The sequence below is a fragment of the Lissotriton helveticus genome, chromosome 9, assembly GCF_964261635.1.
Source record: "Lissotriton helveticus chromosome 9, aLisHel1.1, whole genome shotgun sequence".
In the NCBI taxonomy this organism is placed as follows: domain Eukaryota; kingdom Metazoa; phylum Chordata; class Amphibia; order Caudata; family Salamandridae; genus Lissotriton; species Lissotriton helveticus.
Genome location: NC_136070.1, coordinates 1001356472 through 1001369829, shown reverse-complemented (window position 1 = coordinate 1001369829; position 13358 = coordinate 1001356472). Strand labels below are relative to the sequence as shown.

The 13358-nt window shown below is 42.7% G+C and overlaps 1 protein-coding gene across 2 annotated transcripts in view; it reads right to left on the bottom strand.

Annotated features, from left to right (window-relative positions):
- ACP7 (acid phosphatase 7, tartrate resistant (putative)) overlaps positions 1 to 13358 on the bottom strand; it is a 43837-nt gene that overhangs the window by 2682 nt on the left and 27797 nt on the right. For both annotated transcript variants that reach the window (XM_078661314.1, XM_078661315.1), the window contains exons 12-13: positions 12753 to 12824; positions 118 to 255 (exon numbers count right to left, since the gene is read on the bottom strand). In XM_078661314.1, coding sequence (XP_078517440.1) covers positions 118 to 255; positions 12753 to 12824 — 210 coding nt within the window. The remainder of the gene's footprint in view (positions 1 to 117; positions 256 to 12752; positions 12825 to 13358) is intronic.

The window sequence follows — 13358 nt, the reverse complement described above, 5'->3', positions numbered from 1 at the left end:
ATCGAAGTTCCTTACTCTTTACACTTTCCTCCCCAATATGGTGTGAATGCCATGGCCATGCACAGGGTTGTCCACCCCTCTACCCAGTGCTCATAAAGAGTATTCTGCTGCTCCTACCTGGTCATCTGAAATCTGCTGTAGGTGCAGATGAGTCCTGTTCACCACCCACATGCGGGTGAACCCGTAGTCCTTGATACGCACTGCACTCCAACTCCGGGGGTCGGGGACGAAGGGGTCAAGCATTTCCCTGCAGCCCTAAGGAAATTGTAATGGGAGCTATAAGACCACAACATGCCTTGGGGAAAGGTGACATATTTTAAGGCTGATATACTGCAACTCTAGCCCGCCATCCCCACTTCCCCCTTTGCCCAATCATCCAAACTCCCTCTCTGTCCATCTTCCTCAGATAGGTGTTCAACCTTTTTAAAACAAGCAGATGCAGCTGGCCACAGAGTGAGACATATCAGATGGCACCGGTCAGTGGTTCTGTAACAGTGCAATATTTAAAGATGCATATACAGTTAGCAAGCAATGCTAAAGCCAGTTGGTCTGGCTTCATTCCATTTATAAGTGATCCACAGAGGTCTTTTGTGATTATCTATTCTTACATTGAATGAGTTAAATCTCTTGAGCGTGACCATAAAAAAGGATGTGTAGCGCCTTATAATATCTAGTATGGATGAAGTACCAGTAATAATGGTTCTTATGTCTCGCTTAGAGTATCCTTTAAACAGGCTCTCGCCTCCAAAGAAGTTCTCAGTACTCAACACTGGGTTAATGCTTTTCCTATTATGATCTGCGCTGCGCTGTTTCTATATTTCAGTTTGTCAGTAGCACAGCACTGGCACACACATATTGCATGCAAGCATCGTACAATTCTAACTATCAATCACTACAATGCACTCAATACCCACTGAGGGCATTCATGCTCAAGGAAACCAATGCCTAATATATATGTAGTTATTGTTTTAATACCGCATAATACACTGAACAAGTTCTGCAAGCAAGACACACCGTCTCTAAGAGGAGTAATGGATTCTTCCCTACCCCTCAATATGTTGTAAATGCGTTACTTGTGTATATAAAGATGCCAGAGCCGGGGAATTGTTGGTGAGGGCTTTATAAGGCATGCAGCTCGTCTTGAAGATGATCCAAACTGGAAGAGGGAGTAAGTGTAGATCTTTTTACATGGATGTGATGCAGTTAAATTTCTTTGAGCATTTATGAGCTTTGTTGCTGCAAGTGGTGTATCATTCAGGTGTGCTAGGTTCATATCCGAGGGCACCGCTGAGCAGGGCAATGCCTGGCTCCTGATGGGAGAGGTATAGGACTTGTAAAGTTGTTCGGAAGTCATCTCTCAGGAGAAACAGCTTCACTTTCTTCAAGAGGGAGAGTTGGTTTTCCTTGCATTGTGTTGCTTGAATGAGTGATCTGTGTTGAGCGTGAAACCCAGGGATATTGCACGGTCTGTCAGCTGATAGGTAAAGGCTTTTAGGTTTCAATTGGAGAGCTGGGGTTGAATCTGTGGTTGTTTAGTGCTGCTGGCAAACAGGATGAATTTAGTCTTTGTGGTGTTTAACTTCAGAAAGCTAGTTGACATCTAAGATCCAATGAGTTTAAGGCAGGTTTTAAGTCTCTGCAATGTCGCTGAGTAATGATATTTTTAGTTACAGTTGGGTATTATCTGTGTATTGATGGATCTTGATGCTGCTGTCTGAAAGAATGGGAGTTTCCATGTAGAGGTTAAAGATGATGGGGAAAAGGATGGAGTCCTGAAGTATGCCACAGAAGATGAGGATTGGCCTTGATCTTGTGAAACCTATTTACATGAGCTGGTGCTGGTTGGCGAGGTAGAATGTGAACCATTTCCAAATAGTGCATGAAAACCGAATGCATCTTTTCATGTTGTTGAACGAAGCTGGATCTTTGACTATTTTGAAGGTTGCAGAGAGGTCAAGCAGGAGAAGGAGGTGAGGGTCGAGAAGTGAAGAGCCTAGAAAGGGTACTAGGAAAATCATAGAAGCAAAATGAGGTTTTGGGATGATGCAAAAGAGGGATAGAGGAGGGAAGAGTCTAGGAAGGGTTATTAGGGAGATCATAGAAGTACAATGAGGTTTGAGATGAGTCAGAGGGTGGAGGTCCAGGATACATTGAGAAAGGTATAAGATGAAACATAGAGTAGTGCATCCGAGAGAGTTGAAGGTGTTTTCCCTTTAGTAGGAGTGAAGTAATAAATATATAAGATACATAATGTTGTAAAGTGCCCTTTTTGGATGGTCATCCCCAAATTTTTGCTGTTAGATGCTGTGGTAATGGATCTGAAAGTGGGCTGGGTCCTTTTAACCAGGCCCAGCACCAGTGCTCTTTCCCTCAAACTGTAAATATGAATAGTACACCCAATTGACATGTACTTTTACACCCCTGTAAGGCCCTAGTCTATGGTACCAGTGGTATCTAAGACAGGAATGTAAAAGGGGTGCCAGGGCTGCAGCACTTATTGTGCCACCCTGAGTGACCTGAGAAAAATCAAAGTCTGCAAGTCTGCCATGTCAGCCCTGCATGAGCAGCTTGCTTGCTCGTGTTCGACCCTGCACACACCATGTATAACCAGGTCAATTCACTGCAGTTAATATATATAAGTCAACCCTAAGGTACACCTCCTACTGCCCAGGAGGCATGGTGCATTATATTACTTGTGTGGAAGTATATGTGTAAACATATACTACCCTGAGGTAGCGTTCTAAACGTAATTCTACCACAAGTGACCGGCGGTCCATAAGATACCATGGGCTGGCCTTAGGACATTACCTATATGTCCAGCTACATGATGACCAAGCCGATTTCTTTTGTGTTTGTTGCCAAACAGCATGTTTTTTTAACTCCAGCTACACTGGCTGTATCAATGTTTAACCAGCATGTACCCTGGTGGTACTTTAGATAGTGCCCACCTAGTTTAACCAGTGTTTCAGTGCCTTGGCAGGCTTTTTCAAAGCTTTGCCGCCAGGATAGAAGTCTGACCTCATGCTGGGGAGTGTGTGCCACTCCCAGAGGTCAGAGACAAAGGAATTGTGTGAGCAGAAGGTGAGAACTCCGCCCACACAGCATGACTAGTTAATTACACCACTGTAGGGTTGAGCCTCAAAGGCTTAACTGGTGCCACTGGACAAAGGAACTGTCCCCCCCTCGAGTACAAAGAGCTTACCCCTGCCCCAGGCACTGTTTTTCAAAGGCAGGTGGGAAATTAGCTATGCCGGCAGGCATCCACCTCCACAAGGCTGACCACTCCTCCAAAGGCTGCCAGCTAAGGTGCACAACCAAGGATAGTTATGGCCATCTTAAATTTAGGATTGAAATCAGGTTCTAGGTGTATCTCACTAGTTTTTGTGATATACACCCACAAGATGTGGGCACTACTGGGGCAGATTAGCTGCAGAACTAGATGCCCATTAGCTAATAGTCCTAACACCCACTAACACCCCCTACATCGATGATTTAGGAGGCACCGCAAACACCAGAACCTTAGATTCAACCTGATATCAAGAACAGACCCATGTCCATAACAAGGCTGAACTCTGCGAAGATAGGTGCTAAGCTCTGCACTTGTGGCAGCCACCCTGCACCCGCTGGATTGAGATGCAACCAATGCAGGAGACTGGTTCCACAAGGAAGGCAAACCTCTCTGCAAACTCCAGATGGGCTAGATGAACTAGTCCCCTGCAGTCGGCAGGCACAAACCGCAAAGTCCACAACCTTGAAGCTTTGCACCCGAGCCGCCCAGCATGGCCATTCAAACTCACTGCGCAGGTAGCTTCTGGGAACGGTAGTCCCGACAATCAGGGAGGCTCAGCTTCCTTCACCGTTCCCCTAGTCCTCGGGATAAAGATTTTCTCAACTGGAGTGCTTGCAGGTACCAGGGCTTGTTATAGGTCAGTCCGACTACTACCTGCTTTCTTTGACGCTCAAATGACCAACCACTACTATGGCTCCATTGTAAAGCTCTCGCATTTGCTTTTGCCCTCTCTTGGCATGCCTGCTAGCTCCTCTGGCCGCGGATCTAGTTCAGCACCATGGATTGCCAAGAGCACCTCTGCACCTGAGTCCCCAGAGCCGGGTAGATTGGATCTCTCTGAAGACTCCTGGTACAGGGTCAGTTCCTTGCTTTGCTTCCAAAGGGTTTTGCTCAACTCACCCAGCAAGTACCTTTTTGCTAAGGTAACCATTTCAACACTGCGAGTCTCAATCAATCAATCAGGATTTATAAAGCGCAGCTAATCACCCGATAGGGTCTAATGACAACTCCATTTAACAGCTAAAGGAGCACCTCTACACCCCGCTTCCCTGAGGCAGGTAAAATCGTGCTAGCTGTTGTGAACTGGTCTAAGGACTCCAGCGACGTTAACTCTAAGTGGGTTCCGTTAAACTCATCCCCTAAAGTATCAAATGCATATATGCGTTTTTCCCATTGACCACAACGTTAATGTTTTTCACATTGCAAAGTATTGATTTATTTATTGCTTTAACATTGATAACTCTGGTTATACTGCATGTATTGATTTTGTTTTGGTGTCTAAAAATACATAAAAATCAGAGCTATGTTTATAAATTGGTGTCGGATTTCTCTAGAGTCATGTCAACTATTTATCGTCTATGTTGGTAATGTGAAATGCTTAACACATATTTCTCTAAGTAGCCTGTCTTCTCTTTGTCATTCTACCAGGACTGAGAGAAGGTGTACTGAGAGAGTACCCGGGTCCATCTTTGTGTATTGAGCTAGTATTACATGGTAAGGCAACTCTGCCATAACACATAATACTTTCACCTTGCCACACACAACTACATAGTATTATGTGCTATGGCAGAGTTGCCTTACCATGTAATACTAGCTCAATACACAAAGATGGACCCGGGTACTCTCTCAGTACACCTTCTCTCAAAAAACATTGGCGGTACAACTTTCAGTGTTCATGCAGCCAAACTATGGAATTCATTACCCTCAAACATAAAATCCATGGATAACTATCTTATCTTCAGAAGACTACTCAAGAGTTGGCTCTTTCATATAAAGTCCACATTTGTCCACATAAAGTCCACATTTGTAAAGCGCCCAATCACCCGTAAGGGTCTCTAGGCGCTGGGGGCCGTCGGGAAGATTAAGCGAGCTATTGCCCAGAGTCACATGGTGCTGGGCTAACCTGCCGCCGGAGCTGGGGATCGAACCGTGGTCCCCAGATTCCAGCGTCAGTGGCCCTGGCCGCAGCGCCACACCTCTTCCACTATGACCAACATACTCAAAACACAAATGTACAGCATATGCCTGTGTATGTAAACATGTATAATTTGATTATATGTATGAATTTAGATACGTGTATTTCTTTGTATAAATATATATACTACTTATGGTCTAAATATATATATATATATATATATATTATTTTCTGCTTGACATGTAAATAGGTCACTGCCTAGTTTAAATATATGTTATTTGATTTTATGCTTATTGATCTCTTTTTTATATTGTTTTATCTATCACAGTGTGTGATAAGAAGTATAAGTTATTTGATTTTATGCTTATGGGTCTCTGTTTTATTTTATCTATCACAGTGTGTAAATATCATCATAACAATTGTATGTATAAGTGCTTTACTACTAAAATGTTGGGGGAAATATAAAATTAAAATAAATATAACTAAATAAATGTAATAAACAAATAAACAAACACATTTCCACAAATAATACAAGTACATAAATAAATTAGCTTTAAGTACAGCAACACTTGAAAGTCTGAGTTTTCAACTATTTATCCATACATCACATATGGAACTCTATTTAATACACCTTTATATCTCTTTATTACATTTCATATACATGTATACCTTTACATGTATATGAAATGTAATAAAGAGATATAAAGGTGTATTAAATAGAGTTCCATATGTGATGTATGTATAAATAGTTGAAAACTTCAATGCACTGAAGGTATTGTTTCCTGAATAAAGGCTGTATATCGACTATTCCTTTCTTCATTGGATAGAATGGTGTATTTTCCTTGACTATGTTCAAGATATGCAGTGTCTCTGGCCTCGAAACCAGCACTGTAATCTTCGACAAATATGCTGGAGGAGGTGCTGTACTTGGAAGAGACTTTAGCTTTGAAGTGGTGTGGAATGCGGCTTAACAGGGTGAGTCGGAGCTGGGGTGCTGTCTGACAGTCCTGGAGCCAGGGATCCCTGCAGATAGAACAGTCTGAAACAACCAATAGAAATAGGAATTTCCACAATCTTACTACTGGAGAGAGAAAAGCCCTGGAAGAACTCAGAGAGGACCCGGAAATCGTAATAAAATCGTCAGACAAAAGTGGGGCAATTGTCATTCAAGGAAAAAATGCCTATAACAACGAATGCCTACGCCTCTTGAATGACAGAAGAAATTACACCATCCTCGAAAATGATCCCACAAATGACTTAATGAGGGAAATTAGTACGCACGTAGAAGAGGCCATCTCACACGGCTGGATCAGCCAGAAAGAGGCCATGTTCCTATGTAACCAACATCCAACTGTACCCTACTTATATACCTTACCTAAGGTACATAAACTAACTCGCCCCCCTCCAGGGCGCCCTATAGTTTCGGGGATGAGTTCAGTACTCGAACCCCTATCTAAATTTTGTGGCTTCTGTCTGCACCCTATAGTACAAAAAATGCTGGCATTTCTAAAAGATACCAGGGAGGTACTTAACCTTATTAAGGACCTGGAATTTGACCCGAATAACGAAATGCTGATTGGACTCGACATTGAGTCTTTATATACAAACATCCACGAAAGAGAGAACTTGAGGGTGATTGAGAACATACTGTTTGCAGCGGAATGGGATTACCAGACACCCAGAACTTTCATCTTATGTCTGATGGAGTTAGCCCTCACTAGGAACTTTTTCCAATATGGAGATACAGTCTACTAGCAAGTCCATGGAACATCCACGGGGAGTTCGTGAGCCCCCAATTTAGCTTGCCTCAACGTCTCGCATTTTGAGAGCGAGAATATCTTCACACAGAATAATCCATTCTTCGACCAAATAAGAATCTGGAGAAGATATATAGATGATGCGATGATAGTCTGGAAGGGAAACAAGTCTTCTGCAGAAGAATTTCTGAGGTGGCTGAATGAGAGAAATCCTTACCTATTTTTCACTAGTACAATGAAAACCGACTCTCTTTCATTCCTGGACCTTAATATCAAGGCGGAGAATGGTGGCTTAGCGAGCAGTGTGTTCCACAAACCAAATGATAGGAACAATCTATTATCATTCAAGAGCTTCCACCTACGTTCACTGAGGGAGAACCTTCCATATGGACAATTCCTGCTTTTATGCAGGAATTGTTCAGAGTTGACTGAATACAACAGAGAGGCAGATCTACTGGGTAAAAAACTTCGAGAATGGGATTACCCTGAACGAGTAATCAGGAAAGCACACAAACGTGCCAAGAGTAATAACAGGGAGGCACTATTGGCAACACGTCAGAGAGAACAGGCGGATAGGAGTATATGTGTACCACATACAATACAACATCTAATCACATGAAGAAGGTTGTATTGAAGAATTGGCGTATACTTAATGCGAATGGACTCAACCAACCACCACCTCTATGTTTTTTTAAAGTTCTAGTATCAAAGATATGATGGTCCATACAAGACCACGGACCCCTAGACCTATGGAAACAAGGATAGAAAGCATTTGGAACTAACCCCTGTAACTGGTCATATATGCATGTGGCTACTGCAAAGTGTGCCCACTTACTAGGAATGGGAAAAGCATAGATATTGGCCTGAATGATTCAATCCCGTGGTATCAACTACACGGTATTTTGAGTACATAAGGAGAAATGATATTCGAGTTTGTGGGGGCTTCTCCAGCTCCCATAAGGCAACCTGCAGACACGAGCTACCGATGACTCTGAAGGGAGAGAGGAGTCAAGAGAATGTGTAGAATATTGAACATCTGTTCCCTCACCACCAGAGAGGGCAAAAAGTCTAAAAACTCTATAACAACATAATAATAAGATTAACTTATGCTGATTATAAAATACCAAGAGAAGTGGGAATAATCCTTTGTGTATACATTTGTTTTCTCAGAGAACAGATAACATAGGAGTTCTAATATGGCCACCACACTGTAAACACAATCAGATTTTAAGAGTCCCAACATGGCCGCCATCTAGAACACTACCGGAATAGGAGGTTGGCTCTAATACAATAAGGTCGCATAGCGTGGAAATTCCAATATGGCCACCAAAATGGATACAGAGTGATAGCACGCTGGTGAAGTCTACTTGTGCCCAGGAAATACACTCGCGACCGGATGTGGTCACAAGACAGCCGAAAATTCAGATAAATAAGGAGGCCTACCGTGACCTGACTATCATCGGAGGACCAGAGATGGGAGAAGGAACAACCACCGATCCTTGATGTAGTAAGCCTTTAGAATGAGAGGGGGTTGCCATATTTTATCCCACAATGGTGGGGTCCGAGCAGGGGAGAAAGTAACTAAGAGTCTCCCATATATATTATTGGCATGATGTTATGAATGAGAGATCGGTCATGACAGGACCCTATAATCCCGATATTAAGCTTGAGCCGAGTGTACTAAAAGTAAGACCGAGGTTGAAAGGGAATACAACTTCACTCGGTTTGTAGGATGGAGATATGGTCAGAATTGAGAGCGATGGCAACAGATACATAGTAGAATGAGATGCAATTTAAGAGTTCTGATTTGTGTTTCATGATACAGAGTGCGACTAAAGGCGGTGTTCCCCCGACAGTCCCGGCTTAAGAGAATTACTCGTAAAACTCGGGTAAGAGTCTGACAACATACACTATAAAAAATGGGAACATTTAGCTTAAAAACACTTTTTGAATTTGGCTGGTGGTTGTAGTGTCCAATAAAAACCTCACATGTACTTGACATATGATGGTTTGCTAGTGTTTTATTAATATACAAGGAAAAACACGGAGGTGTAGACAAGATGGGAAATATTTAATACATAAGATTTTTGGGAAAGGAGCAAACAGGATCTTTATGTTTTGTCTCCTTTGCAGAAAACAGATGAGTTACAGGAAAGCAGAAGGTGTACATCGCCTCTTTTTACTGATGTTTTTAATATAAAAAGACCAGATTTTGGTCAAGACCATATTATTCAAGGGATCAATACCCTGAAGAAGGCTTATGAACCATGATGGCAAAACCATAAAGCTGAAACATGTTGGTATATGCAGTGGGGTTCTAGGGGCAATCTACCCCTCCTGCATACCCCCAGTCATTTTAACCCTGTCAAGGGGAACCAGGAATAAAGGTATCGTAGTGGTATAGCCTTTGACAGTTTTAGTATTTTCTGCACTAAAGATCCCTTGTCTGGGGAACACTATTCCCTCTCACAAACTTTTCTTATCTTTTTCTCCCTGACCCCCTAAAAAAACAGCACTCTGTCCAGTGTTTTGGTCTGCACCTGGACGTTTGCAGCTACCCTATGATGAAGCATGCCACTGCATAGTGGGTGAGGGCAGTATTGAAAAAAACTTGAATTTTCCTTTTTGTTTTTCCCTCAATTGACTCTATCGAATGAACAGGGCAGGGACAAGAACATTGTCCCCCCAGAATAGGGATAGCATTCTTGGCCCCTCTTTATAGTCTTCTTTTAGTCCTTCTCTTTTTTTGTGAGTTCAGATATTCTAAGCAGCGGCGTCACTAGGGTTGGTGTCACCCAGTGCCGTAACTCATGCGGTCACCCCCTCACGACTTACGCCTTGATGGACCTCATCCGAGTCTGCCAGACCTGGTGATTAATTATAAGAGGCACGACATCCGTTTGCAGACTAGCGCCAGTATTGTTGAAATTTAGGAAATGTGTCCCCTCTCACAAACTGGCTACCCTCCAAGACTGTATCTCTCCCCTCCCTCCCCTTCACCCTTCTGTGACGCTGTTTCCGATCTGTTACACACTTTGTGCCCTCTTTGTTTTAATTTCTAACGGTACCTGTATGGTGCTGGGAGTGGAACTTAACACTTTAGCTAGGTTCAGCTTCTAAAAATACCACCAAATAGGCAACAACAAAAAAAGAGAGTAAATGTTCCGTTTACCCCATGACCTAAACATCGGTAGCCTGCCTGCAGGTGACCCAAATGACCCAGAGCTGTTGTCCTGAAGTGGCCTCTGCCGGCGGCCAATCAGATGCGATGTCCTTCGCGGTTACTCACACACACACACACTCAATACTTCAATTGCTCATACCCGGGTCTCTCCAACACTGGCTGTCTTTTGTTGGTGAGACCGTGAGGGGCTCCTCGTAGCCGCATTCGGTTCCCTGCTAATTGCTTCCCCCTCTCTTAAAACAAAAGTGGCACTCCGGGATACTAGTCTCTACAGAGAAGCCAAGGATTGGATGGGCATAGTGTTAATTCCCACATCACCCCCATTTTCAGGTTGTATGTGGAGTGCTGAGCAGTGTGAAGCTGGCACTTTTAGTCAATGGAGGCAGCTGCCACTTGGGAGCAATGCGAGAAACTGGTATTGGGGACAGTGCGTAAACTGGCAGTGCGACAGAAGTCAACACTGAAGACAGCGGGATAAGCTGGCACTGAGAACAGTGCAATAAACTGCCACGGGGGCCCGCGAGATAAGCTGGCACTAGTGAGTGGTGTACAAAGTCTGCCTTGGCATGAAACACCCACATGTCGGCGTCACCCCTTGTTATGGTGTCACCCGGTGCGGTCCGCACCCCCCGCACCCCCCTAGTGACACCACTGATTCTAAGGGGAATGAGAGAAGGCTCATTCCCTAGTCTCTCTTTTGTGGTTTTGATCCCAGCATTAGACTAGATTGAACCGAAATCACCCTCTTTGGCTTCATGACACTTGAGGACAGCACATCAAAGGACGAACAGTATTTTTTCCATGATGCAATGGCAAATTCCTGTACTTTTGTTTCTTGTGGTGTCTTTGAGACGACCAAGTCTGAGAGCAAAAGAGCAAATATGTTGCTCTCCTTGAAGGTGAACTGGATCGTCCTTTGAAGGCAGCCACCATGAGCTTGGCTACCCACTGACAGATGCCTTCTGGATGCATGAGTGTGCCGAGGTCACAGAAATGTTATCTTGAGAGGACCCTTAGAAACAGTGGTGCTCCTTTCATGATTAGTCACCAACATGGAGCCCTGGTAGGCAATTAGGGCTTGAAGCACAGAGAGTTTGAAAATGGCATGCCTTCGAAATAGTTAAAACAATTGACCCAATGGCGACAAAAAACAAAGCTGCTCCAGATCCTAATCTACGCAGGCGTGGAAAAAAAGAACAGTGTCACGAGTGGCATCTATACTAATAATCGTCCCATTTCCTGGAGTCATGCAACATCCTTTTGGCGATTCTGTTGAGCATCTTCTAGTAACTGTGACTGGCCATGGCTGAAAATAGTTTTTTAATCCAGTCTTGATTCTGGGAATGATTTATCTAAGAGATCTACTGGTGCATGTATCCATTGGAATGCACTGTTGCCAGTTGGTCTGTGTATCTTTTTATCTAATCCAGTTTTCATTGGTTCATGAACTCTTTCATTTATTCAAGGAAAACACATCATATGGCTCTCCAATCACCTCTGATCATTTGGAAAAGTGGTAGCTTTAAGCGATTTAATAAACATACACTCAGTTTCTTTTTCTTTCTATCTAAGTAGAACACATTGCTCTGCACCTTCACCTTAAAGCCTTGAGTTATTAGTTGACGGTTGAAGCCCTGGTTCCCCACAAAGAAGTGTGAAATAGTGTCAAACGTAGCAGCTTGAACACAATGTGACAGGATCTTGGGTAATATAAATGTGTTACCAGTGATGTTCCGTGTCATATTTAGACTGTTGCATGAAGACTCTATTTTATTTGTCCTTAATTTCCTAAAATGTGCAGTGAAGCTCAGAGCCTGCCTTGATTAAATGATTTTACCATAAGGGCATGCTTCTTTTATTCTAGCTATTCCAATGATAAATATATAGTCTAGAGGAGGCCCCTGGAATCATCCTTTTAAATGTCTTTTTACCCTTTATGATCTAAGGTATTTGCACTTTATAATTTATTTTATTTATTGTATGAGATTTCCTGGGTAGCTCTGTCTCCAATGTGATGTGTGTATAAATATTTTATTCTTTTTTTCATGTACGTTTTTTTGAGTACTTTTATGATTTCATATGTGAAAACCGAATAAAGTTTGTTTGATTGATTGATTGACTTGTCACACTGGTCTTTAAATATCTGTATGGTGCTGGACAAAGCAAACACCAATACCAAGCCAGAAGAAGACGGTCCTCAGACAGCATGCACCCACTCAGACAAACGTTGTACCTTACAGTAAGTAGATGCGCCTGTTTTATTACGGATACAGTCCTGTGGAACTTGCTGTCAGCATAACTTAGAAATAGAGAATATCACACATTATTTCAGGCTCTCTGAAAGACTTACTTCTTTTTGTCCTTTTCTTCTTCAATACTTTATTTATACTTTCGAAATGAGTAAATATTATGTTCACAAGTAATGCTAAATTTCAATAAGGTAGGGATGTATTTTATCCTAAAAATTCGATTTGATAATTAGGGGCACACTCTGCCCAAACTGGGTCCCCAGATATCTATAATGTATTACGGAGCCTGCGGGATCACCAAAAACACAGAGTCGCAGAAACGATAAAGTCAATTGTTTGGAGGAGCATGCAGACTTACCGCTGAGCCAGTTATGATATGGACTGGAGCTCCAGGGTTGGTGTAAGGAGCCTTTGTGCTGCCATTGAAAACCTGCAGTGTAGGAAAAAAGATGGACGCCGTGAGGCACCTCATTATTAACATGGTGGTCAATTCATTCGCAAATATTCTTTTGATGTTTTTTATGGCGGAGAAAACACTGATAAGGTATTGACATACTCATATTTAGCTGCTTAGATACAAACTCAATCGAGAATCGTACAGAAGAAACATTACATTCACAGCAGGAAGGCAGTGTTGGAATCACACCCAACCAATCAGCGTTTTACTGATTCCCTAGCAACAGACTTCTCAAAATACCTACTTTATGGAATGATACTAAATGCCTCAACTATTTCTAGTAGTTTGTTAAACTCCCCAGCAAAAGAAGCTTTAGAGAACTTTTAAACATTTTGCGGTGTGTTTTTCAAACAAAATGGCTATAAACCCAAATGTTCTGAAGGGGCATTAATGAAATACTCTGATACTTTTCTGGTGTGTCAGAAAGCCTTTCCTTCCAAAGGGGTATTGGATATTGCGGACTCCAAGTAAGCTGTGAAACCATGTCAATGGTTTAACGAGGTGTCC